Source organism: Nelusetta ayraudi, unplaced genomic scaffold, assembly GCF_046127955.1.
Source record: "Nelusetta ayraudi isolate G7.1 ecotype Tasmania unplaced genomic scaffold, CSIRO-AGI_Nayr_v1 ptg000007l, whole genome shotgun sequence".
Taxonomy (NCBI): domain Eukaryota; kingdom Metazoa; phylum Chordata; class Actinopteri; order Tetraodontiformes; family Monacanthidae; genus Nelusetta; species Nelusetta ayraudi.
In genome coordinates, this window is record NW_027466057.1 from 7,070,729 (window position 1) to 7,097,601 (window position 26,873).

Sequence of the window (26,873 nt, forward strand, 5' to 3'; positions counted from 1 at the left end):
AAGAAGTCCATTTGTAGAAAAAGTAAAAAAAAACAACCAACAACTTAAGAGTCAAGACGTTGAGGGAAAAAAGGTCTTATTATTTGTATGTCCACTGATTCCAAAAAAAGGCACAAGATCTTTAAGTTCATTAAGGCTTGAGATATATCAAGGCATGATGCCAGTTAAGTTCCGCTCACCATTTCAGTTGACAAGTTTCCCATACTACAAACAACAAAACATATAACAATATTGGTCATTTTCAAAAGTAGTTTATTATTTAACATGATGATGGCATGGAAAGAATGTTTCCTTTAGTCACCACCACGACCTCCACGACCTCTGGGACCTCTGGGACCTCCACGACCTCCTGGTGGTCCAGGTGGACCACGTTGATCACCTGGACCATCTTCATTTTCATCATCTTGAACTCTTTCTTCTCTTTTTCTTCTTCGTCTATTCTTTTTACTATCCTGTGCAAGCATTTATAAAAATACCACTGTCAAATTGTAAAAACTCAATAGCGAATATTTGTGATATTATGAGTGAAGCTTTTTTTGACGAACATCGTCAACAATCCTTACCTTTTTTTTCTTTCCCCCTTGCTGCAAATCACAGAATTAAAAAAAATCATTAATTGTGCACAAGATCATTCAGTAGGGTTACACAGACTAACGCACAGTTTAAAAGGTCCAAGAAACTTACTCCATCAGACTCCTCCCTAGAGTCATCTGAGCTTTCCTCCTCATCCTCCTCTTCCTCCTCCACCTTCTCTTGCTCCTCCGGTCGGTTTTCAGTCTTCAAGTGCAAAACAGCTTCTTTTAACCCATTTGTGCCCAAGTTTTTATTAAGATAGATAGAGTTGCAGACAGATTAAATGACTTACCTCCTCTGGCACTGTAATGGAAAGGCAAATAAACACTGGTTAATTATAACAATATTTTATTATGTAACATATATTACAATTTAATCTATTTATATAAATAAAGTATAAAAAAGTAATGCACAACATAGTGCAACATGTCATTTTAATCTTTGCAACATTCTAGATACATGAAAATCTGATTTTATTTGAAAGACTTACACCCAGACATTCTGAATGAGCAGCGAAGAGCGACCAAGAATTTGCTGTGAGAGAAAAAAGATTGTCAGTGTGATGAATGTCAGCCATCATTCCAAAAAAGATTAACAATATGCACAACGTACCTGATTCAGATATCAAAACGACGTGTGTCTACGACATGTTTTGCTTGTATTTATAATGCAGCTACAGGGTGGGGAAAACAGGTGAGTTAGCTTCATCTGTTGGCTTATAGTTGTGAGACAGGAAATGCAAGGGTGGTGCCACAGGCAATGAGTTTTTTTCTGCACGCCACATCTACTGCTGTCAACAAAGCAACAGAGCAGTGGCCTTACCAGACATTTTTTGATTACTTTTACACTCACTTTCATTGTTGTCTATATATTAACATGCCTTTTATACCCCTTAAAAACATAGATGAAAATGCTTGACATACAAATCAAACCTGGCCTCAAGATGTAGTAGAGGTAGTATAATGATAAGAGTCAAGGTTACAAGAGTCATATGAATTGTTTGCCAAGAGGTTATTTATGTTTTTCTCTTTAGTTATCTTTGGGTGATTTTTGTGCTTACTTTAGCACGGTGCCATGGAAGTGCAGAAGCTAAAAAAAAAAAAAAGCAACTCCATTCTTACTGTTACCTTATTTACAGTGTTGTTGGTTGTAATGAGGCCACACCTTGACCCTCAGGTATTCCAGCAAAATGGGCAACACCCAAGTATGTCATGTTTGACATTTGAAAAGATTTGTTGATTGCAAGTACTGTGACTGTAATGTAATATAAACAAGTTTACAAAACATTAGCTTTAATTGTCAGTTTTAAACTATGGTGCATATACTGCCAATCAGTAAATAAACACACACAAGTACACGCACACATAAATGTGACTAGTTACATGATTGCAGCTTTGTATGTCTGAGTATTAATAAAACAAGTGACCCGGACCACCAGGTGTTCTGCTCTCAATCAACCTTTGATTTGAATGTAGCTTGGTTTAAAGTTACAACTCATTTGGTTTTAATCAAACATTCACATCAAGCATGTGAAAATATTGTACAAGATATGACCAATAGAATATTTGAATGAATTTTGAAGGTGTGTTGTGCTGTTAAAGGGTGATAAACCCCTCTAACAACTGATGAGCTGGCAGTGCTAATTAACTGAACTGCAAGACAGAATACAGAGAAGCAGCCAGGCAAACTGCCTCCTCTAAACAGAACATTTGGGTCCAGTGATGCTCCCGATAATTCAAGCAAAATGATTTCAAATGAAAAAGACGCCAATGTAATGCAGTTAACATTAGGAAGGTACACGCTTTTCTTTAATATCTGAAGTAATGTAAAATGTAATGTAATGTGATTGTGTTCAATAGTCAATATGGTAGAATCTTTAGGCAGTCTTACAGTCTTTGATTCTCATAAAACTTTAGATAAAATGGGCAACGGCAGGATGACTCACCCCGTTTTCTCCATTCCAACCCACTCTATGATTTGTCCCCACCCTACAGAAAGGTGCTGCTGTAGATCATTTTCATTGACAGAAGAGACTGAGTGGATGGCCAACAATAACTAGTTATATAACATTAAAAAAGGCTGCAGAGGTATTAAAGAGCTTAGCAGAAGATAAACAAACAAGTGCACAGTCAAGACTCACAGGGCAACTGGAGGTTGAAATTAATAATAAAAAAATATATATGTATATATATCTAGGTAAGTGCATTTCATGAAATTTATGTCTTTTTTTCTGATTTCTTCAAAAAGTAGTTGTGGTTTCAGCATGAACTAGTTGCTAAATAAGGTCAAAATAAAACATAATGTCAGTTCTTTTGATCATTAAATGGGGAAGCATTTCTGTTTTTCAAGATGTCAGATGTGTGATGTTGATCATGTTCCGCTTCCGCTTTCGAGAGATTGAGATTGCATCAATTTTCTCTTGCACTCAGGGTCACAGGTGTTGTTGGAGTCTACCCCAGCTGTCTTGGGGCAAAGGTGGGTTACACTCTGGGCAAGTCACCACTTGGTCTTCTTATGTGTCTTCTTCCCCACTAAATGCAACATGATAGGCAATATCTCCTTATGTTATTTTCATACTGTATCTTAGATTTTCTTCTCCTTCCCTCTCTACCCAGTGTCAGGAGTGATGTCTGTCATCTGTTCCACAGCAAATGCGTCTGCTCCTTCCCTTGCAGACGCACTTCGTGATTACATAATCCAATGCTATAGAACCAAATTTGGTAACTACATTATCAGCATCTTCACCATCACCTCCATCATCTTCCTCCTCCCTGTCTACATCTTCATCCTCCACCTGGGTTTCAAACAGTGGCGGCGGCTGAGCTTCAGCACGATGGCCATGAGTCACTTTGACCTCTTCACCTACCACATGGTTCTCGTTGAGCTGCTGAATGTATTAGCTTGTACATGTCTATGTTGTGCCATTCATACCAACAATGACTATTTTATTTGGATGGGAGACCTCATTTTTCTTGTCAGTGGATCTGGACAGCTTTTCTTTCACAATGTCACCTGCACGGAGCGCTACCTGGCTGGTGTCCATCCGGTCGCCTACGTCAGTCTGAAAGAGGAGAGATGGATCAGAGCCAGAAACCTGATCATTGCCTTTTTTTGGCTGCTTTGCATTTTGGCGATTGTGGGTGCTCAGAGTATGACAGTGAAAATTACACTGTCCTGTATGCCCTAGCAATTTTCCAACTATTCCTCATCTTGTTATTCAGTCTCTGTGTCCTCAGGTGTTGATTTGTTCAGGGCCAGGGGAAGGGAATGGGAGAAGACACCATGTTGACCAATCAAGCCTGAGGGCCTTCTATGTTATTTTCAGCGTGCTGGTAGTGCTGGAGTTAAGGCTGAGTTGGAATGTCATAGCAGGTTTTTTTCTGTTTCTGCCAAGTCAACGAAAGGGTGAAAACTGTTTGTTCTTGTTGTTCACATACTGGATGGGTCTGCCCAGCAGCCTGATAATACCACTGCTATATCTAAAGAGAAAAGAGAAACTATTCTGTAAGAAGAAAAATGAACCAAAACAACTAAAGGCTTAAGTTTTTATTTATCAACAACTTTTGGACTGTGTGGTGTCTGATTTTTCATTTGATTTTCAAGTCGACGTATTGTTGCCGATGGTACATCAAGATTCTGTTATATTTAAATTAAAAAATGACCAATTGTAAGATCATTCAAAAATAAATTTTAAATGTAGAAAAAAACCATGTTCCCCTGAAATCTGTAATAGATGATGTAAAACTACTCAGATTTGTAATTAAGAATTTCTAGTTTCACGTTCTGTTCTTGGTCATTTCTACCCCTCTACATGCCCCGCAAAACTTTCATATCTAAGAGTACAAACTTTTTGCTCCAATACATGTAGCTTCTGAAAATTACAACAAAAGAATCCGGTGGCCACACAATAAATATCTCATGGCAACAGATTAGGATAATTCAATGTTTTGGCAATTTCGTCTATTGCCACTCTTTCTCATAATCTTACATTATTATATCAGAATGTGTTAAATGTGAAGGTCTCAGTTTGCCCACAAGAGCATTTGCAGTTGTTGAATTGTGTGTTTGACAGTGTTTGATGCCTAAGGCCTCCAGTGACATTCTAAATGGTCCTACCTGGATTGACACACCTCACAATACCATCACAATGACACCACGGTTCGAACAACTTACTTACAGCTTACAGCACACAGGAGTCTGCGCTGTTGATTCCGAAGGCTTCAGGCCGGCGAGCAAAGAAGTCCTTGCTGGGCATGAAAGCCCACCAATGGCATCTGGAGAGTTTTGAGGGAGGGAGACCTGCACTTTTTATTTGCTCGAGCAGCTTACGTCTTTGCCATCAGGATCTAAAAACAAAAGGCACTGATAAGAGAATGCACCCACTCATGCAACTTTAGGATCAGGTGGATTTGCAAAGCATTAGATGTGTCCTTTTGACCATCTCATGACTGCATGGTATTATCTCGTGGCCAACGATTATCAAGTGTTTTTGAATTTCACCAGAGGGCTCTGTACGTTCAGATTGATTTAGATGCCTTTTTTTTAAAATTTTTTTTAACAACATTCTAGGCTTTTTATTACCAGACAGGAAAGAGGCAAGTTGACTTCCTGTATTTTAAATGGATGGGTTCACATCAGGTGCACGTAGTGATGTAGTGCACATTTAAACTTATTTTAAATAAAGTTTAATCAAGTATCCACTGTCATGGTCAAATATATGAAAATATTGTGGAAAATTTGAATGAATTTTGACTGTGCTGTTTAAGGGTGAGACGTGTTGTAAATGGTAGTCGGCAGTTTTCTGTGCTCATTGACATCCACTTGTGTCTGATTTGGTCATTTGTCATTTGGTCTTCACCTACCAACATTTTCACTCAAAACATCAACAATTTAAGACAATTTAATTCCACCCTCGCAGAAGACCTGTTTATTTATAATGTGCTGGCTGTTTGTTTTCAATTTCTAGATGTGTGCTGGCAGTGCTAATTAACAGAACTGCAGGACGGAATATACAGCAAAGCAGCCAGGCAAGCTGAGTCATCTAAACAAAACGTTTGGGTCCAATGATGCTCCTGATAATTCAAGCAAAATGACTTCCAATGAAATAGATGCCAATGTAGTGTAGTTAACATTTTAACAACAGAAACACTCTTCTTTCGTTTCTGATGAATCCCACCCACACTATTATTGGGCCCCGCCCTATTGAAGGAAAGTTGCTATTGCAAATCAGTTTCAGTGACAGAAAAGACGGAGTGGATGGCCAACAATAATAAATTATATAACATGCAAAAAAACAAAACAAAACAAATAAAAACTGCTGCAGAGATAAGAAAGAGCCCATTAGGAGATAAACATACAGGAGCACAGTCCAGACACATGGGGATACAGCCAACTGGAGGTTGAAATAAAAACATATAGAGACTAAAGGTGAGTACATTTTATGTAATTGATTTATTTTTGTTGATATTTTCAAAAAGTAAGTGGGGAGTATTAGTAGTTTCAGCATGAATCAGTTGTTAAATAAACTAGTTTTTTTTACATCCTGGACAAGTCGACGGCCTGACGAGCTTCAGCACGATGGCCATGAGCCACTTTGACCTCTTCACCTACCACATGGTTCTTGTTGAGCTGCTGAATGTCATTTCGTGCGTATGTATACGTTGTGCCATTCACACCAACCATAATATTCTGTTAAACACGGGATTCATCCTTTTTATTCTAACCTTAAGTGGACAGATTTGTTTCCACACCCTCACCTGTGCAGAGCGCTACCTGGCTGTTGTCCACCCGGTCACCTACGTCAGTCTGAAAGGGGAAAAATGGAACAGAGCCAGAAACATGACCATCAGCTTTATTTGGCTGCTTTCCATTTCATCTACATTGTTTGTTTTTCTGGCCAACAGTGGTGGCGTTCCAATTTTCTTATATTCCATTACTGTGTTGCAGATATTTTTCATTTTGGTATTCTGCATTTCTGTTCTAATGGTTTTGAGTCGTTCAGGGCCAGGGGAAGGGAATGGGGGGAGACACCGTGTTGACGCATCAAAGCTGAGGGCCTTCTATTTCATTTTATTTGTGCTAGCAGCGGTGGTGTTGAAGCTAATTTGGAATGCAGCATCAGTTTCAATCTATTCTGGGCTAAGTCCTGGGATTCTATATTGTATGATGACGTCACTCACATTCTGGATGGGTCTGCCCAGCAGTCTGCTTATGCCACTGCTGTATCTAAAGAGAAAAGGGAGACTGGTGTTTTGTAAGAAGAAAAACGAACCAAAACATCCAAAGGGTTAAATTTTTATTTGATAGATACTTTTCCATCTGACTATTGGAGAGGTTTTTTCATGATGATAATAATAATAATAATAATAATAATAATAATAATAATAATAATGGTTAGACACACACAACCATGAAATTCAAGTGCTTTTTTTTAAGCTAAAAATGTCCTTTATAGGTCATCTCTCTTACTTTTTATCTGTCAACATTTCATATCGCATCTCACGTTCTCTTCTTTTTTTGATGTTTTGTTCCTCATGCCTCCCTTCCGTCTGTGCTGGTGTTGAGGCTGAGTTGGAGTGTATTATCAGGTTCATTGACGCTCCGTTGCAGCAAGAGTGCAAAGTGCTATGTAATGTCATTCACATTTTGGATGGGTCTGCTCAGCAGTCTGCTTAGACCAATGCAAGTTGTGCAAGAAGAAAACTGAACCAGAAAATGGAAATGTTTTACTAAAGGTGGCAATGCTAATTTACCAGCAGCACGCACAATAACGCATAAATAAATGAAGTATGGATGTATCAAATGTATATGAGTTTTTCTAAGACATCACAAATGTGCACTTTTGATTCAGCTTTTGTTGGCAGTAGGTTGAGAATAATTGCTCTTCTCTCAAAGATGCCAAGGGGAACTCAGTGAGTGTGTTGCTCAAATGACTGAGTTTAGATAAATATGGTCCAATTTAATCCATGGAAATCATCTGCCAGCGCTGAGTGATGAAAAAAGGAACTGAAGATCCAGCTGGGGCTGCATGAAGCTGCGATGCTCTCTCCTAGCAGTTCACGTTGCTGCATCGATAACATAAAATATACAACAACCATCCATCCATTTTCTATACCTGCTTCCTCCTGCACTCAGGGTTGTTGGGGTCTGTTGGAGCCTATCCCAGCTGTCATGGGGCGAAGGCGATGGACAAGTCACCATCGCAGGCCCACAAAGAATTCACTCTCACTCACTCACCTTTAGTCCATTAGACACAGGGAGAACATGCAAACTCCACACAGAAAGGCCCCAGGTAGGGATCATATCCACAGCCTTCTTACTTTGAGGCAACAGTGTAAGTCACTACCGTGCAGTTGGGGAGGGATGGGCCCTATTAGCCTTTATACGGCTTGAACCCATAATTTTCATGACAAGTAAAAAAAATAAAAAAAATAAAACAAATCATAACAATTTGTAGGCGTCTGAGCTACTAGTATGACTCAGTCAAGCAGAGCTCTGTAGTTAGCTCACGTTCCAACAGCCACTGGGATCCTACATTTCCCGTGGTGCAACTCTGACAGCGGCTTTCTCGGTTTTTGTTGGGCGCGAATAGTTCCCGACCTTTGCCACCAGAGGGAGTGCTCGCAGCGCTTTCTTACTTTCCTCCCTGTTAAGCGCACGCCAGCCTCCCGTTCAGCCCGCCCGCATCTAAACACGATTTAATAGGAATGTGCAAAAGACAGAGACAGAGTAAACACAGTCCGCATGGACTGGTAGGAGACATCTACACACAGAGCTAAAAGCTACTCCCTGCGCACACACTCTGACAATAAGAGCGCCACTGCCATCTATTGTAATGGATGTCCAATTACACTTTATTCTAGTACAACAACAACAACAACAACAACAACCACCACCACCACCACCACCACCACCACCACCACCACCACAACAACAACAACAACAACAACAACAACAACAACAAACATGTTCCCCGGAGCCACACGCGCCCCCCAACCTGGCATCGCAGCGCGCCCCACTATTTGACAACGACTGGGCCACGGCAACTGTAGGTCGCACAGCTTTACGTTGAAATAAATAAATGAATCAATACAATTATATAATTGCGCAGCTATTGTAGTATTGTGCTTGGCGAACACATTGCAGTCACACTAATGACCTAAGTTGCATGTTTTTTTTTCTTTTTCTTCCGGAATGTTTATATTGGCGAAGCTAACATTTGCTAATCTCCATGTAGCCGTGCCCGCGAGCTGCGCCTAAAAAGAGACGTCACCTCCGCGATGGACCGTCTGGGTCTCACGTCTGACCAGGTACATATATATATATATATATATATATATATATATATATATATATATATATATATATATATATATATATATATATATATATATATATATATATATATATATATATATATATATATATTTTTTTTTTTGATAGATGCATTCATTGTTTTCCAACACGAGTGTATTGCTGGAGTTGCCAACCGTCTCTTAAAATACAGAATTGTCCCGTATTTGGCAATTAAATAGTGCGTCCCGTTTTAACTCGATATGGGACGGTGTTTGTCCCGTATTTCTAAGTATTCTTGAACGTAAATTTCTTTTGGATGCAAACTCACATTCGTTTGCATTGAGTTTTCGTTCAAAACCGTAATGTACGTAGCTGCAGGCAATACCACAACCGCCTGCTGGCTGCGTAGCTTGCGAAGAGTGGGCTATGAATCAGGATCGCTTGTTCCTTTGTAAAGGCCATCCATCCTGCACTTTTTTTGAAACCCTATTTTAAGTTATGATTTACCACTGCTGGATTTCCCACTGGCCTGTGATGGTCATGGCCCTGAGCACTGCGGGAGGCCTCTTTTATTTTTCGGAATGAAAGTTGGAAACACTATGCAGCATATACTTACTCATCTTTTTATATTATTCTGTTAGTGTTGCAATATTTATGTAAAAATCAAATTCTACCAGAAATACGTGAATACTTGGCTGGGATTTGGATTTGGAGTTTCTTGTTTTTAGTAGTACATAAGATTTACAGATTAGTAGCATAATATGAATCACATAGGACAAGGACTGTACAAATTTTCTAATATCCTTCAGGCCAACTGATTGTCTGTCCCGTTTTTAATAGTTTATATTTTTCAAAATTCCCCCAAAACACAGATAGCACGACAAATACAAAATAAATGTGCGATTGTGTCTGACTATTTCCCCCCGAGGTAAGAGCATAGCCACGGTAACGTCATAATGCTCCATAACACTTGTGTGGCCATTTTTTTTTAACATACACATACACACATAGCGTATCACTGAAGCAGCTTTTGTCACATTGCTGAAATTCAGTACAACATAGCTCAAATGCTTAAGTGTTGGCTAAAGAGCTTCTGCTAATAATGTCAACTTATCCGTGTAGAACGTTGGTTGTGTGTCTGAAAATGCAGCCCAGATATGTCACTTTCAAAAGTGTGCTTGTTCTGTTAGTGCTCGGGTAAGTGCAGAGCGTTGACTCTCTCCTCTACTCAAGATGTCTTTTGCATTTTTTTTTTTTTGCTTGAATGTTTTCATGCTGTATGCCATTAGCATGGACTTGTGTTTGTGTTAAATTTTTCATCTTATCTATCTTTCTTTTCAGGTAGACAACTCTTTTTACATTTGTTTGAATAAGAAAAAAAAAATAAAATTGAAGTAACTGTTTTATATGTGCTTTAAAACCTACGCAACAAAACACAACACTCAATGATGGCTACAGAGTAAAAAAAAAAAAGTAAAACCTGCCTGGTGTTTATGTAAAAAGAGGCGGAGGAGGGGGGGGGCAAGGTTTGTGCTGAGAGCTGACGCTGAGTGAGGAAGGGAAGGAGCAAGTGTTTTGGAGAGGGCAAGAGGGAGAGCGAGCAAGTGAGCTAGTGAGCGAGCATATGTGCTGGAGGGTGGGAGGGTGAGAGAAGCAGAGAGCGAGAGAGGGAGAGAGAGAGGGAGGGCGGGCAGGCAGGCAGGCAGGCAGGCAGGCAGGCAGATGGGTGCTGTGAAATCCGTTAACAGGGGAGCTCTGTTGCATTTGTTAGACGTCTTGGCCGCTCGCCCAACTTGGCTCATTGTCATCGAGGCATGATCGGAGACTCCGGGCAGCCCTCTGCGCCTCCTCGCGCCTGGACCCAGCCCAGCTCTCACCGCTGACATGGAAAGACTCGTGAGTGCCTCCTCAGCTCTCTCCCTCTCTCCCCTGCTTGCTGCCTCCGCCCCCCCCCCTCCATCCCCTTCCGCTCCCCTCCTAACCCTCCCGGTCTTCATCTCCTGCTCCTCTGTCGCAGATTCGCCTGCGTCCTCATGCTGCATTGCACTTGTGTGTCAGGCGCTTCCCCCTCGTCCCTCTACTGCAGCAGCACCGGGGTAGGAGCCAAGCCTTCCCTTCTCGCTGCTGCTGCTGCTGCTGCCGCTGCTGCTGCCGCTGCTGCAGCGCCCCCTCTTCCCCTCCTTCCCCTCTGTTTGTCGGGACACGGGTGCTGCCCACTAGCAGGCACCCTCTGCATGTCTCGTTGTGGGTTTCTCTTTTGCGGCCGTTGTTGTGGCGTGCGTGGGCACGATAAGCCGTCCTTCTGCGGTGGGGAATCAAAAGTGGCCCAGCGGAAACCCACGAGGGCTCTCGTCCCCTCCAACGGCGGGGCTTGTTTTGGCCGCCGTCACTGGCCGTGCGGAGATTAGAAGTCGTGTCTCTCCGTTGCGCCTATTCTTGGCGGCATGTCCTCATGGTCTGTTGTGTTTGGATACCCTGACAACTGGAAGCTGTGAGGTAGCCACTTTCTGGCCTGCTGCCTCCTTCCGAGTGAGTTGTAACTTTTGTCCTGCCTCGCCGCGTCTTTGCAGGTGTTTCCCATCAACGTGCTCGTTTATGTTATTAAACATAAAGTCTGCACGCAGGCCGCAAAATGTTACGAGATGGGGTCGAGCGAGAACGAACGCCGCTGTTTGAGGTTCTTGTTAAATTTAATTTTAATTTTAATTCGGGGGCAGGAGGAGGTCTTCGCAAGCGTGACGGCGATAATAACTGCGGCCAGTTTTGAAGCGGAGCAAATTGTGTGGTTTTTTTTCGTGCTCTCCCTGACCGTGAGTCATCACGCCATGCTTGCAATATCACATACAAGAAGCTCCCTCACCATCAGCGAGATGTGACGACGGACTCGCAACATGGCTACGTCACAAAGAGTTTGTAGTATGAATAGACTGACATACTTTACACTTTCGTCAAGCGGCACTCTTTTATTCCAGAGGACGTTTTGCCACCTCCACTCAGCTTTGAATAAATTCTAATAGCTGATAGATGCAGAGTGCAACTGTTGAGATTATTCGCACTCATCATGAAGCACAGAACAGAACTCGTGCAGTCAGGGAAAGTTGCACATTCAAAAGAGACGGAAACGCAAAGCTTTGATACCTTCTGCTCAAGCTTTTGGCAGAGCTTTTCTTCTTTGTTATGAGTCAGCATTAAGGCTGGTTTCTCCAGATTTAAAGTGCAAGAGTGAATGCAAGAGTGTAATTTCCTGAGGTTTTTGTTTTTCTTCTGGTGTCATGTCACTGAGCCCTGTGCCTTATAAACAGTCAGGCAGTACTTGCCTTGTGACCAGTTCTCATGCAGACATTTTACTGTGTGCCAGTGTGAGAATTTAAGTGTATAGTTCGATACTTTTGTAAAAAGTCAGACGTAGAAGATTATCTTTGTTGAAACAAAAAGTCCTTGTATCACTTTCACAATCAACAAATTTTCAATTTGTTAGATTAACATTGTAAGAGATTCTGGTTTATATCGTGACCAAACAGCTCCACTATGAAGTTGTGCTCCTTTGCTAATCCTGGCTAACCACCTGCTTGCTGCAGGTTTATATTTATCTATACTGTGAAGATTTATTACCACCTCTAAAATGTCTTGCACCTGATGACCATGAGCCATGAACCTTTAGTCAACCACTTCTTTGAAGACTCTTTTAACCCTAATCATGTGGAGACGACCGCCGTGTGTACCATCCCTACTTACATGCACTTTGCAAAGACAAAAATAGGAGGAGTCAGCGTACAATGATACTGAATTTCTTTGCTCTATTTCATGCTAAATGCTGATTTTGTGAATCTGAAACATGTTTCAATAGCAAGAAGAAGAAACATCAATAACTGATGTAAAAGGTTTGAAAGAGGAAAATTGTCCCCCTTTCTGCTTTAACTAGTGTTGGGATTTTGACACTGTGTTTACAGAAAAACACAAAGCTTTTTCAGGGATAGATAGATAGATAGAAAAACAAAACAACAGAAAGAATAACAATGAAAACTAAAAACAGCAACATCAACAACAACCGTGGTCGTTCACTCTCTTCTGCCCTCAGCCTCTCACTGAAAGAAAGTCAAGTGTTTAACTCGTAAGAGATGACATCAGTTATTACCGCAGTGCCTCAAATGTGGGCATGTCTAGTCGCAGTGCACGCTTCCATATCTCACATCACCAATTAAGGTCATCAGTGGTTCATAGGCTTGCTTTTAAAATGCTTTCCACAGTCATTTCCCCCATTAATACATTTAATCAGAAGAGGGATCTTAAAGCTACTGTTTAGAATTCCACATCGTTATACTGTGGTAATACAAATCAAACTAAATGTATCTGTTGTGGGTGGCTGTGCAGAGTGCTTCCCCTCTGCTTACTCTTGTACATATTCACAGTTGTTTTAAGGACCTGGTGATAACATGCACCTCCGCTGCAGTTGCTGCTCAGTGGCAGCACATGGACATTTTGGCGTCAGGGCCTCCTGTCATGTGAGGAGACGTGACATGCTGACCACTCGGAGATGTTTCAGATGCTCTGCGTATGCATTCTGTGCTGTGTAACCGAGCTTCATGATGAATGCTCCACCTGTACTGGCTGTGAGATGCGAGTGTGTAAGCACGCACAGGAGTGAAGTCGCAGGCACATTTTGGGATAATAAAGGGTCCAAGACAATTTCCAGAAAAGCAAATCCAGAAAATACATGAATATTGTTTGTGTTTATTTTTTTTATTGCACTATAAAAACTTGCATTGCACTATGCAAAGAGTCTCTGGTATTTTTTTTGACAACGGTAGTTCTTCTTTTAATAACTGGGTCGATGATCTACTGTGTCTGTCCAAAGAGCCCCAGCGACATGATGCCCAAGAGGGATCATGGGAGAGACGTGGAGCTGGACAAGAAGATCGAGGCTCTCCGCAGGAAGAATGAAGTGCTGATGAAGCGCTACAAGGTAGGACCAATGCCTGCAGGCGGGACAACGGAGGGCCAAACCTGGATGTGACCAGCAGGTGTCGAAATAGCCATTTGTGACTTACCTTCTCCTCCTGCTACATGTCTTTGAAGCCTTTTCATTAGTTTCTTGTCTCTATTGAGTTGCATATAGGAGGTAGAGGAGGACAGGAAGCGAGCAGAAGAGGAAGGAATGGCCCTCAAGAGCCGCAAGGGAAAAGCCGAGGACATCACCATCACAATCAGCAAGTCGACCAGTGTGAGTTCCCTGGAAATGAGTCGACCTGCTTTAAAAGTGGGCGGTGGTATAGTGAGTAGCGTTTAACACATTGTGTGATGAATATTTTAAATGGTAAGATGCCCCCCACCCCCCACCCCCACACCTGCTACGCCCCTCTTAACAGGACAATCGCGTGGTGGTGACAAAGCCATTTAGTGGGTCGCTGGAAGGGAAAGGTCAGCAGGAGGCAGGGCCTGACGGAGAGGACGAGAGCCCACAGCAGGGTGCCGGACGAGGTCACAGGAAGCAGCTAATGGTCACCATGGCTGGGAAAAAGGTTTGTGAGCGCTTGTCAGAGCTGAGCGGAGATGTGATGCGATAAATTAAGAATAACACGCGAGCAGCCGCAGAGTTACAGCAAAAACTGCACCAAGCCCTTGTTATATAATAAGACTTTAGCCATTTAGCCTTTTATGTTACAATGCATGTTGCTATGGTAATATGAGTAAGTGCCCCCCCCCTCCCCCTCTCCTCCCCTCCACTCTCCAGGGTAAGAGGGTGGTGAGTGAGAGGACAGAGAGGCGGCCGGGTCCCGCAGACATCAGGGGGCCTGCAGATGACGGACAGGCGAAGCGCGCGGAGTCCACGGCGAGGGGGAAGCAGCCGCCACACACAGCCAAGAGAGACGCGGCAGCACAGGTCTGAATGGCACACCCACCAGTCCAGCAGCGCACTTAACATGCGCCCCTCAGCCGGCTCCCACTCCCTCGTACCCCCCCCGTCATTGTCTGGAGCCGCACCGGCGCGTTTTTACATACATGTCAGACACGTTGGCTGGACACACCCATCCAGTGATGGAGCACAAAGGCTCGCAGACAGGGGGTGGAGCAGGGCTGTGACTGATGTGGGATTAACGGAGAGGCCTGCTAATAGAGGTGTGTCGTTATCAAGAGGCCAATCTGAAGAGATGCAGCAGATTTAGCTGATTGTTCTTTATTTCTTTATCGACCTTGAGGTCTTGAGGGTCTTTCTTTTTTTTTCCCACCCTTTGATGAGCTTGGCTTGTATTTTTAGCCGAATGAAAAATCATCTAACCAGCGGGAGAGAGAGAGAGAGAGAGAGAGAGAGAGAGTGTGTGTGTGTGTGTGTGTGTGTGTGTGTGTGTGTGTGTGTGTGGGTGCTTTCATGCACGTCCGGCTCGGTGGTTCAGTGAATCCCTTCAGGTCTATAAATGGCAGATTTCAGCGGTAACAGCGTCAAATCTGACAATAAAAAGGCCGACAATGTGAGAACGGCAAAGCTGCCACTTGACACACACAGGCCGAGGCCCGTGTGCACACGCGCGCTCCGGACACAGGCTGGGCTGTGAAATGCCATGCCGCCGCTGACGCTGACGTGAGCCCCGGAGGTATGCTGAAACTCCAAAACAGCTGTTGTGTCTCTCACGCACACAAGCGCGCGACGCAGACACACTCTCACACACACACACACTCGCGCGGCTCAATTCTCCCGACTGTAAACACAGACGCAGTCTGTTCCGTGCCGCTTTATAAATATGTTTATACAGTTTAATTGTCCGCCCCCGGCGCGCACGAGCCCCGTTCCAGCCATCGCGGGCGCAGAATCCACGGCGCTGAACAAACTGTCCCCCCCCCCCCACCCCCTCTCGCTTTTATTTCAGGCCCTGCCCGGGCCCCGTCGCCCCCCACCCAACCCCTTTATGTATCATGTGGACTGAATCAGCACTTGAACAGGAGCCAGCGCTCTGGTGCACCGGTCATCCGCGTATCCCAGAGACCTGGTTTACATGTGGCTGCAGCTTACGTAACCCGTATCATTTAACAGATTTCTTTTCACGGCGGCTGGAGGGCAGCGCGAGAAAGAGGGGAAGCTGATGGTAGGACAAAATGTCACCGATCTGTCTGGCTGAGTGTTGGTGTTTTTGCGTGGATGAGAGGGGGGGGTTGAGGACCCCCATGTGTTAAAGCTTGAAAATAAATGACGGCGATGCGAGAGGGGGGGGGCTCCCCCAGACGTCGTGTCACGCCTCCGACTGTCAGCTCACACTCATAACAGACAAAGATAGATGGGGTGCGGAGGGGAGCGGAGGAAATGTAGAATGAGGCAGGATTGGGTGGTGGTGGTGGTGGTGGTGGGGGGGGTCTTCTGGCAGCCCACCATCTGTTTCCAGCCTCCATTCCTCCTCTCTGGAACCTAAAGCGATCCACTCTTCTCTGTTTTCCCATTCCCACCACCCTGAAAGGGCCGTTTTGATCTAATTAACATTCGGCTGCCTTCTCAATCTGAAAAGGCTCTTTATGCTGCCGAAGAGACGCTTCTCTGGCAACATGCCAAGGGGGAAGAAACAGTGAGGGGGACGGAGAAGAAAGGGGATGAGGTGATAAGGGGGTCTTGAATTCGCATATGTGATTTTGCGTGTCGGGCCCGGTGTGTCTGCGGCCGATAAATTGGCAAAATATGACTCGATTTAGACGGCGACGTGACTCACGCACAAACCTCGCTGACAGCAGCAGACGGGAACCAAGTGTTCTTGCTGCCTTTCCTGCAATTAAATGAGGTTTTGATATTTTCTAGCCACATGTCAAACCACTGCTGAGTTCATCCCAATGACCTGGAGTTAAAAAAAAAATATCCCGAGGACAGTGTGACGCCATGGCGCGGCAGCGCCACTTGGTGGCAGTGTGCTCCTCCTAATCGCAACTGTACAAGCTTCCTTATCTGAAATTGCTCTCACGTGTTGAGCCTCTGCTGCGACTCTTTTGCATTTCTACTTCGGTTGACATCATTTTTGACCTCTTCTCTCTCTGACAGGATCAAGTCAAACAGGGGCAGAAGCACACTGATGAGCTCCAGAGGCTTCCAGAACAAGGCCAGGTACCTCCTCAACCTCCACACACCTGATGTCACATTTCTCTGCTTGCTGTAAAACGCTGCAATCTTTAATAGCTCCGTTTAGGGATGCAAGTAATCGATGAATTCATTAATCGTTAGTTAATTGACCTTATTGATCGATTAATGATTAATTGGTAAGCAACCTAAATCCTAAATTTCCTAGATTTCACCATGAAAAGTATGGAACACATTATTTAACCCTTGAATAATGTTAATGTTAATTACTTTAATTTGGCTTCTAATGGGTCACATTTCAACTTTAAAGGAAAAAGAAAAAAGTAACTTGTTCTAGGTATGTTATGACCATCAGTGTCTACAGGTGAATTGCTCTTTCCTGCCACTGCACTGTTATAATGACATTAACTACCCCCGTAAACAACGTTCAATTAATTGCAACCAATTTGATGGAATCGATTAAATTCTTAATCAACAATTGATCGATAATCAATTCATTGGTAACATCCCTACCTCTGTGTGGTGGTGGTGGTGTTTTGCCGTGAAGAGACAACAAAGGGAACAGCTTCACAAAAAGAAAACAGCAGGAAAAACTATGTAAAAATATGCCCTCTGTGCTCATGACACAGCACTCAACTGAAGACAGATGCACTCACACCCACTCCCATTCACATGCCATCCCGCTCGCTCTTTCCTCGTCCCCAATCTGCCTTGTGCTGGCTCACGTGTTGCGGCCACTGGAGGGGTCGGAGGGCCGTAGGCGTGACATAAGCATGCTGAGGACGGGCTTTAAATGCTCGCTCGCTCGCTCGCTGGGAAAACCACATGACAAATACTTTGCTGATGACTCTCCGTACCCTGCCGGCCGAGCGAGACCTCAATGAAATACCACACTGGGTTAGTTGTCCTAAGGTTTTTACACAAATAGAATGTCAAAAGCTTGGGAGCTTTGCTCATTTTTTTTCTTTTTTTTTTAAACTTTCTTTTATTTTTATTAATAGACGCGCACCACAAACAATACAACAGTCCCTTGACAGCATCACAAGCCATGCATGAGTGCAGCTGACATGACAAGAAAACAAAACAAAACAAAATTCACTAGGGTCCAGAAAGCCGAACAGAACCAGCCATTGAGAAACGGCAAACAAACAAGTGGACACCTAAGACAATCCGGCCTAGCGTGAGGTTCCCCTCAGATATCAGAGAGGTATCTTGCTATCGGTAGCCACCTTCTCCCAAAGACATCAGACCTTAGTTGTAGTTTAGCAGTTAAAGCCTCCATTCCATACACTTCCCTCAGCTTCTGTTTCCACTGTGCCACTGTAGGCGGCTGTGGATTCATCCACTTTAATTGTTATCATTTTCTTAGCAGTCATCAGGAGTATATGCAGCAAGTGCTTTTGGTCTTTGCTCATTTCTTTTTGTTTAGCAAATGTATACACTCTCCAGCATAAAACGGGGCCATTTTAATTTCAGCGCTCTTGTGTTCCCAGCTCGTTCGAAGCCCTTTTTGCTGAGCCGCGTCTCAGCCCGTCTGCCCCACCTGCCCCCGATAACCTCCCTGAGAGGCCTGACGGAGGCGAGAAATTGAAAAGCGCTAATTAGCAGGGCGCCCGGGGTGGCGGCGGAACACGGCCTGTTGCGACATGTGAGAGTGGCCCTCCCCCATGGCTGCTGACGTCCTCCGGGGAGGGCCGGCGGAGAGAGAGGAGGGAGGCCAGATGGAAAACAGAGGGATGGATGGATGGATGCAGCCCTCGTGTTCTCTGAGAAACGTACACAGGAAGGCAACTTGTTTACAGGCTGTGATTGGGCCGCGTCAGCCTGGAGGAAAAACATCATGGGTTCTTACTGGCACTCTGCTGTTTTTTTTGTTTTCTCCCCCGTCTGACATAATGTGCCGAGAAGCATTTTGTCACAAACCCCACGACCCTGAGAGCAGCTGAGTGGTAATAGAAAATGGTAGGAGGTGAGATGAATATATATAATATATTTTGAATTTATGAATATATCATAATGTTCTTCCTTCTCTATAAAAAAACAGCCATGAATCGGCATTTTTCTCGTACCACCGATGGTTCCCCACGCGATTTGCCTTCACGCCGTCCTGTTGACGCCTGCGTCAGTTCAGTGCTTCGGTGGCAATCAGTCACCGCTGCCTTCACCACGGTGATCAATAAATAGGTGAAGGAGTGGGGGTGGCTGTGGGGAGGCTGGAGAGCGCGGCCCTAATTGCGCTGCGTGTGCGTGGCTTTTTTTTCCCCCCCTGGCAGAGATGGTCAACAAAACCGCGCTGTTGGGAATCAAAGAGGAGCGGAGATAAAAAAGACAACCACAGGCATTTGTTAGTGCTTAAAGATAAGCTGAAATATTTCTTGTACGAATACCGCACACGCTGTTTGTTGCTGCCCAATTATTTCTAAAGATATTAGAGGCTACGCTTGCTTACGGCCACCCAGGCTGCTGATCCTGTCCCTCCACTGATCGGCGCTCAGAGGGAAGCAAGGCTTTTAATTTAGTCATGTTTCAATGCCAGCACTTAATTACTGTCGAGTGCACCGCGTGCTCTCATATATCTGCGCCGCGCTGTTTACGTGCGAAGGTACGTCAACCTGTTTTGTCTCCGCTCAGGATCTCGCCGGCCCGCTGACCGGCACCGACCTGAACATCCCGACGTCGAAAGAGGAGCAGGAGGAGTACCTGCGCTGGAAGAGGGAGCGCGAGGAGATTGACCGAGAGAGAGTGGCACGCCATAAAAACTCCAAGGGCCAGTGGAGGCGGGCGTGGGACATGGACAAAACCGAGAGCATGTATGACTTTTCAGAATTCCGCCCTCGTTGGGCACATCTCATGCTGATGGCTCTTGATAAAGTCAATACTCAGTGTTATCCTTTGAACCACCTTGATTTAAAAAAAAAAAAGTATTTTCAGCCCAGAACTAAACAGAGGAATAAAAATGAAAATTAATTTGAAAAAAAATCGCTCAGTTTTCAAGCAGCAGGTTGTCTTAGCTCGCCAAAAACTATGAAATGCTATCTAGCATGGCTGATTACAAAAATAATTAATTGATCCATTGTCTCCAGTGAGCAGAGTTCAGATTATGAAATGTTGCCCTTTGATGAAATGATCCACATTTTTCAGAGAATTGCACCAAAGTCAGTCTGCATAAATCAAGCATGACTTTGCCTTGTGGGCTCACCTTTTTTTTTTTTTTTTTACCCAGTTTCAAAAATAAGGCTGATTGTAAATTGGGAACAGTTTTGTTCACCATGATCAGGCTAAAATTTGATGGTGAGATTATGAATTTTCTAGTGTTATTTTTTCCCCCTCTTGTTTATTTCTTGGAATTGTGTAACAATCACAGCCATTTCTTTCACCTCTTGCGTGTTGCTTTGCTGTAGATTCAAATCAACATTTTAGTCGGCGTAGAGATGCAGTCACATGCCTCGACTGTGTGACTGAATGTGTATACGCTGTTGCCTGTGCATGGGCCATTTGAGGACAGCTTAGCTATGGTTAGCTTTGTATCGTATTCTAAAAATGAACTGCGGGACTATAAAAGAGCGCTAGTATGATGAGGAGGAGGGTTGAGGCAGCATAGTGATCATCCATCAAGAGGCTTCCTGATTTGATGGGTATGAGTTCTATGTGGGTGGGCCCAAAAAGGCACCAGATCTCCTTAACTTTTCATTCTGGTGTTGGAACATCTATTTACCTCAAGTGTGGATGTAAGTGAGTAAGTTGAAGAACAGTCTGTCTTTTTTTTTTTTTTTTTTTTTTTTAATATTCAGTGGAAGAATCCATTCGATGAGGTGACTGGAGTCCACATCCTGCCACATGATCGCGAGAACAAATCTTCAAGTCACAGGATGTTGTTTCATGATCACATAATCCATTAGTCACTTTTTAAAGAAAACTCTGGAGTTGAATTTTAAAAAAAAAATAAAAAAAATGTAATGCTTTGCTTTTGAAGTTTTAATACAGTATTAAACAATGTGGTCCATTTTCCCTTTGGGTGTCCTGTCCAATGCGCTGTTTAAAGGAGCAAATAAATGTAAAGAAAGAAGGGAGGAACAGCTATTTTTAGTTGGGAATAAGGGATGGAATGCTTTGCCTTATTTGGCGAAGCTTAAACAAGCCCCCTGAGTGAGAATGGAACAGGAAACGTTTCTGATTTAACAATGCAGCTGGCCTTGCTGGACATAAAATCAAATTATGGCATTATGTGAGACAAAAAAACACTCTCCATTCTAACAAATGTCACAAAATAATTTTGAATAGATGATTATTTGCCTTTCTAGAATAAAATCTTGTCTGCATACAGGGGCAGAGATGTTATTATCAAGGAATTTTCAATTATGTGTCGCATTTGATTTTTTTTTTTTTTTTTTGCACCTAAACTAAGTTCTCTTCTTAGGTTCTCGGAGAAACCCGTCCCCTACAGAGACTGGGGACCTTCGAGCAAAGGCAAGAGAATACAACAACAATTGAATGAAATATTTGTATTTAAATATATTGTATATCATATGTTTCTGAGCTGTAATCGTCCTTGTGCCCGTATTATATTGTTGTTTTGCCTCTAGGCGGGCGCAACACGAGAAGAGGACAAGCCAAAGCGGATTCAAGAGGTAAAAGACACTTAAAGGTCCCAAATTACACACACACACACACATTCATTTTCTTGTCATCACAAAGACAGAGATTATTAGAAAATTGAAGTCAGCCCTTGGGAACTAACGATGATGTCTAAAATATCTCACATTTCGTTTTTGTTTAAATGTTCCTGCCCCAGGTAACGAGAAACAAGGCAAAGACAAGGGAGCAAAGAACGTACCGGTGATGAGCAGCAAAGCGAAAGGCATTGATCGTCTGACGGGGAGAGCCCGGAGGTCAGTAAAACCTACTGGCTGCATCTGTGCATGCGCACACAAAACAGCATGAATGTGACTCGAATGCATCGCAAACATCCAGAGTTTTTGACCACAGGTTATGCAAAAGCATCACGAGAAGAAAAGACACTCTTACAAAATTCCAGCAGTTTCGGTTTCCACACAAAGGCACCACTTTGCTTAGCTGAGTGATTCAGCAAAGTGGTTCCTGCTGGGCTGTGAACACCGGGAGTCAAGTCCTGATTTACATGAACCCACTTCCTCCCTCTGAACTCCTAAACAAGGAGATGGTCAACCGATTGAAAAATCACACTTGTGTATCCAGTATCCTCACCTTCCTTTGGTTCTCACTCCTGTAGGGGTCACTGTGGTGCGTCATTGAAACATTTGATTTTAATTTTATATGCGACATGCCACATGGTTTTTCATTGTAGCGTGTCAGTGATCCAAATAGAAAGGCCAGGGGATGATGCAAAACTGCCAACTGCCAGAAGCTTCTTCTTTTTTTTGATCTGTGACTGTGTGCTGTTGTAGCAGCTGATGGGTGAGAATACAGCAGCTGAGACCGAAGCCAGCGAGACATAAACTACGTATACTGCACAGAGTTCTGCTTGAATTGTTCAGCGTTCAGGAAGGTTCCGCTGTTGCTTGGTGAAGGTGTTTTCTATTTGCCATTGGAATTTGATTACCTTAATTTGTTTCACCGGAGTTTCGGGGAGGTGTTGGTGCTGGACTAGGACACTCAGAAGACAAAAAAACCCCAGCGTAAACACTCGTAATCTTATGCAAATATCAAGTTTGTTAAATAATTAAATTAAATTAAATTAAATTAAATTAAATTTGATATTTGATTATGAGTGTGTGGTTGCTGTTTGTTTGTCGTCCGTCTAGAGTAAACCTTAACATGTATAAATCAAAAGAGTGAAAAGCTCAAGTGCACAGCTTGTAATGAAAATGTTTCTTATATTCAGATGGCAGCCAAACGAAGATGAGGAGAAGTTCCAGGTGAAATACGATCAAAGTGTTTTGCATCCATAGGACCGAGTCTGCTTGTTAAACATGTGCATGGGTACTGACTTGCTGTCATCATCTAGATGTGTGACACAACTCTGGAAGAATTCCTGGAGGAACTCGACGCTCTCACGGATCCGGAGGCAGAAGAATCGAAGGTGTCGCCGGAACCGCTTCCACTTAGTACGTCCGAGGAGGCGGGCGAGGAGGGGAAGGCCGAGGCCTCGTCCCCCCGGAGCGCTGAGAAGAGAGTGCGCTTCTCAGAAGAGCCCTTCCAGTCCCCGCGCTGCGCCGACTCGGAGGCCAGATGTGTCAGCTCGTTAAAAGCTTCCAAACAAGGGCCGCGGCCGTCTGGGGAAAGTGCCCAGCCGGACGACGGCAGCGGCGGCGCTCACGATCGAGCAGGAGGCGCTCCGACCGCTCTCCCCGCTCTCCCCGCTCTCCCCGCGTCCGAGCACCAGCCATCTGACACTGAATGTACCAGAACGGACGGCAGCGACCGCTCGGCAACTCCCCGCTCCGCTTCCCCTGAAAAAGCATGCGGCCCCTCTGCACAGCCCATAGAGCTGGCCAAGTGCAGCATCAGCAACACGAACACAGGTGGGAAACCTTGTCACTCGTCTTTGAATTTCCCCCACGGCAGAAATTGATTTGATGTCACTTTGCCGTATTCCAAGACGCCGTCTTCTCTTTTTTCCAAGAAGAACTGTTAGAGTCCGGTCTGTCTGTCCTGAGCATGGAATCCGGGGAAACGCACCCCACACTCTCCAGCAGCAGCGACAAGGTCAGTGTGAGAGACAGGAGGAGGGCTGGGCGGATCGATGGCTGTAGAAATTGTCTCAAGGCAGGAAGTGCAAATGGACTGAGTTAAAAGGATGAAGGCATCAAGACGTGCAGTGCTGTGCAGCCCACTTTAGGTGCATTTACCTGCTTTGTAATAGACCTGCTCTACTTGCTCTTACAGTGTTTTTCAAACTTATTTGAGCCATGGCACTTTTTTTGTTACATTAAAATAAAATCCCCTGGAACCAAAAATATTATAAAATCACACTTTTTTTTAGCTTAATAATGACAATAAACACTATCTCCTCATGCAATGTTTTTTCTTTATCTTTACTCCTTTCTACATTGTAGATACATACTGAAGACATCAAATATATGAGCAATATATATGATAATATATAGCAGTTTAATGTCTTTTCTTTCATTCTCATAACTATTGACATCGCAGTTTCTCACTGAAGGCATCAACACTACGTATGAACACACATGGAATTATGTAGGAATCAAAAGTTTAAAAGGGACTCAAATACGGTTTATATTTAAATTTTTCATAAAAAAAAAACCTTTCATAAAAAGCATGTTTAGGATTATTTAACGTGTTTTTCTTTGCTGCATAATTACATATATGTTGTGCATGTATTTGATGTCTTCAGTATCTATCTGCAGTGTAGAAAGTTGTAAAGATTAAAAAAAAAATTGCATGAGAAGGTGCGTCCAAACTTTTGACTGGTAGCGTATGAATAAGGGAAAATAAAAAATGTGAGTATTTTTTCATATAAGGCGGTAATAAACACTAATTTGCACTGTCTTCTTTGCAGGCAAGAGAACACGGGAAAATTGTGTGAGGCGTCTCCTCTCTTCCAGCAAAAGTCCTCAGCTCGCTGAAATGTTGGCGTAGCGGCGGCGGCGGTGGCGGCGGCAAACATTGTCTTCGCTCTTCTTTTCTTTTACATGCAAGCACTTTATGAGTATGACGGCACGTGTACGGAGACGCTATTTGGTCTGTTGGTATGCGGCTTGAGTGCAATATCATCGAATGTTTACATTTGTATGAAAACGTGGAGGTACACTTCAATAGGCTCGCTAATCCGCGACACTCGGAGCAGCCTGTCGGAAAAAAAAAAAAAGAATGAAACCTCAGCCACATTCAGATGTTTCAGTGCCTAATTCTGCCTTAGAGGTGTTTTCAGTTCGAGTTCAGCTGCGTCTGTTGACACGGTGATAGAATAGAGCAGACCTTCACTAGAGTTGCTGTTTTCACCCTCTTACGGAGCAGACGTTATTTATTATTACTCGGTTTCAGAGTCAGTGGCTATCCTATGGGCTTTTTATTGTTGTTTTTAAATTCTATTTAAAAGTTCAAAACTTTAGTTTAGGGCATGTTCGAGACCCTTTGTCACATTACCGTCTCACAGAGACAACAAAGCAAAACGCCATCCTTCCATTTCCAGCACTGTGTAAAAACCATCATACGTGTGACTCAGCATTTTTTGTACCATAGGAAGGTTTGACATTGTAACTTCATGAGAAAGTAATCCAAGCTAAAGTGACGGTTGAGTATTTTGCTGATGTCTGCGTCGAAAAACACATTGGGCTCTAATCTGGGTTTGATTTTAAATCAGCACGTTTATAAAAGAAAGTATCTGCCGGGCAGAGAAGAAAAACATGCGGGAAAAAAAGATATTGAGAATATTGTGCATTAAAGAGGTTGAAGACACCAGCGTATTGTAGATTCTGATACACAGATTAGCACAAGTCCAGACATTTCTAAAAAAAAAAACTGTCTCCACAGCTCCACTGGGCGTGAAGTCTTCAGCCTGGAACACTGTGTAATCTAAAGGTCGGTTGGCAAGTGATGATGGTATAAATCGCGCCCTTTAACATATTGTTCCTTACGTTGTCACAATCACCTCGTCCTCCTCGTGTTTATATGTTTCTACGGAATCATTTTGCCCTTTGTTTCTAAAATTTGACCGTGAAGGGATTGTTCCCTTGAAATTAGAAAACGTTTTTTTTTTTTTTTTTTTTTACCAGTCAACGTCATGCCAGTAGGACGTTTCTAATCCTCGTGACTGTCCTTAAAGTCTAATCTAATCTAATCTATTGGCTAGCGGGCTACACTGTATATTTTTGATAGGAACATAGTGTCACAAGCAACATTGAGACAAATACATTTTTCTTCCAGTCACAATAGGCTGCCATTGGGTGAACTCGCCCATCGCCCATACGCTCATGCATCCATAGGGATTAATGCAATAGGCAAAGTGGCCAAAATGTGTAACTGTCACCTGCAGAATGATTATTGGATTGGAAAATCACAGTCACAGCTCTTGACAGCTCGCGCCTGCTGTTTCCAGACTACAGTGTCTTGTGAAGAAACGCCTTCGTGAAGGGTTCGGCCCTAGTTTCACCGTCTACGCTCAGCTGAAATGCCCTTTTACAGTTTTGTTGTTTATTCACTGTAATGTCTTTTTTTTTTTTTATCGGTTTCTAACCTTTTCCCTAATGTTATCGCCACTTGTTGTGCCTTGCATACTGGCTTCTTGAAATACTAAAATGACCCCTTCATGTCATGGTTTGTATGATGCCGTAGTGCGAAATGTACAGCACTGTAGTGCAGCATCTGTGTTTATTTTTTATTTATTTGCCTCTCCACATGGAGAGCAAAGTGTTAATTATTGCAAATTTCCTCGACCGTTCATTCAAGCAATGCTTTTGTACGTTACAGTGGCTACTGTTCTATCTCTGCAAGATGTAGAGGTTCTATTTTTATTTATTGGCACTCTGTTGCGTTAGTTTATTTTCTCTCTGAAATCTCAAGAAGCCACTATATTAAGCAGCCTTACAAGTATCCACTGAAATTTTTTATTTATTTTTTTTTGGCTTTCATCAATGCAAGACTGTAGTAAACAGTTATGTAACCAGCATGTAGAGAACATAGTGACGGCTCTGTGAGCTTCAGGGCCCCGTCAGCTTTAACTCTGGTTACATAAAATACACATCGTCAGGAGTCCGGTCAAAGAACACTGAGACAGTGAGGAGTCACAAGCTTTGTGGCCGCTTCTCCCGTCGAGAAAATAAATGTGCTCTTTCTGAATAGTGGCCTTATTCTCTATTATAAATGGAATTTCAATGGATTTCAGCAGAGAAATCAATGGGAGAAGCTCGCCACATGGGTTACCTTTAACACTATAAAAATAAACCCCCGGGAGATGTTGATTATCTTAACTCATTTAGGACCTACAGTACTAGTGTGGAGTAGTTTTACATTT

At 43.3% G+C, this 26,873-nt stretch overlaps 1 protein-coding gene and 1 long non-coding RNA gene across 2 annotated transcripts; one reads left to right on the forward strand and one right to left on the reverse strand.

The window, feature by feature from the left end:
* Positions 1 to 235: 235 nt before the first annotated feature.
* On the reverse strand, positions 236 to 724 carry LOC142883039 (uncharacterized). The gene is made up of 2 exons (XR_012925986.1): positions 368 to 724; positions 236 to 328 (listed from the first exon to the last, which is right to left on the reverse strand). It is a non-coding gene; the product is annotated as an uncharacterized LOC142883039 (long non-coding RNA).
* A 7,795-nt stretch (positions 725 to 8,519) lies between these two features.
* ccdc9b (coiled-coil domain containing 9B) lies at positions 8,520 to 25,607 on the forward strand. The gene is made up of 15 exons (XM_076018306.1): positions 8,520 to 8,620; positions 8,810 to 8,882; positions 13,724 to 13,831; positions 13,985 to 14,089; positions 14,235 to 14,387; positions 14,600 to 14,749; positions 16,883 to 16,945; positions 19,550 to 19,728; positions 21,336 to 21,385; positions 21,502 to 21,546; positions 21,711 to 21,807; positions 22,779 to 22,812; positions 22,902 to 23,418; positions 23,520 to 23,602; positions 24,420 to 25,607. Exons 2-15 carry the CDS (start codon positions 8,853 to 8,855, stop codon positions 24,444 to 24,446), a joined length of 1,641 nt encoding a protein of 546 aa, XP_075874421.1. The 5' UTR covers positions 8,520 to 8,620; positions 8,810 to 8,852; the 3' UTR covers positions 24,447 to 25,607.
* The last annotated feature ends 1,266 nt before the right edge of the window (positions 25,608 to 26,873 follow it).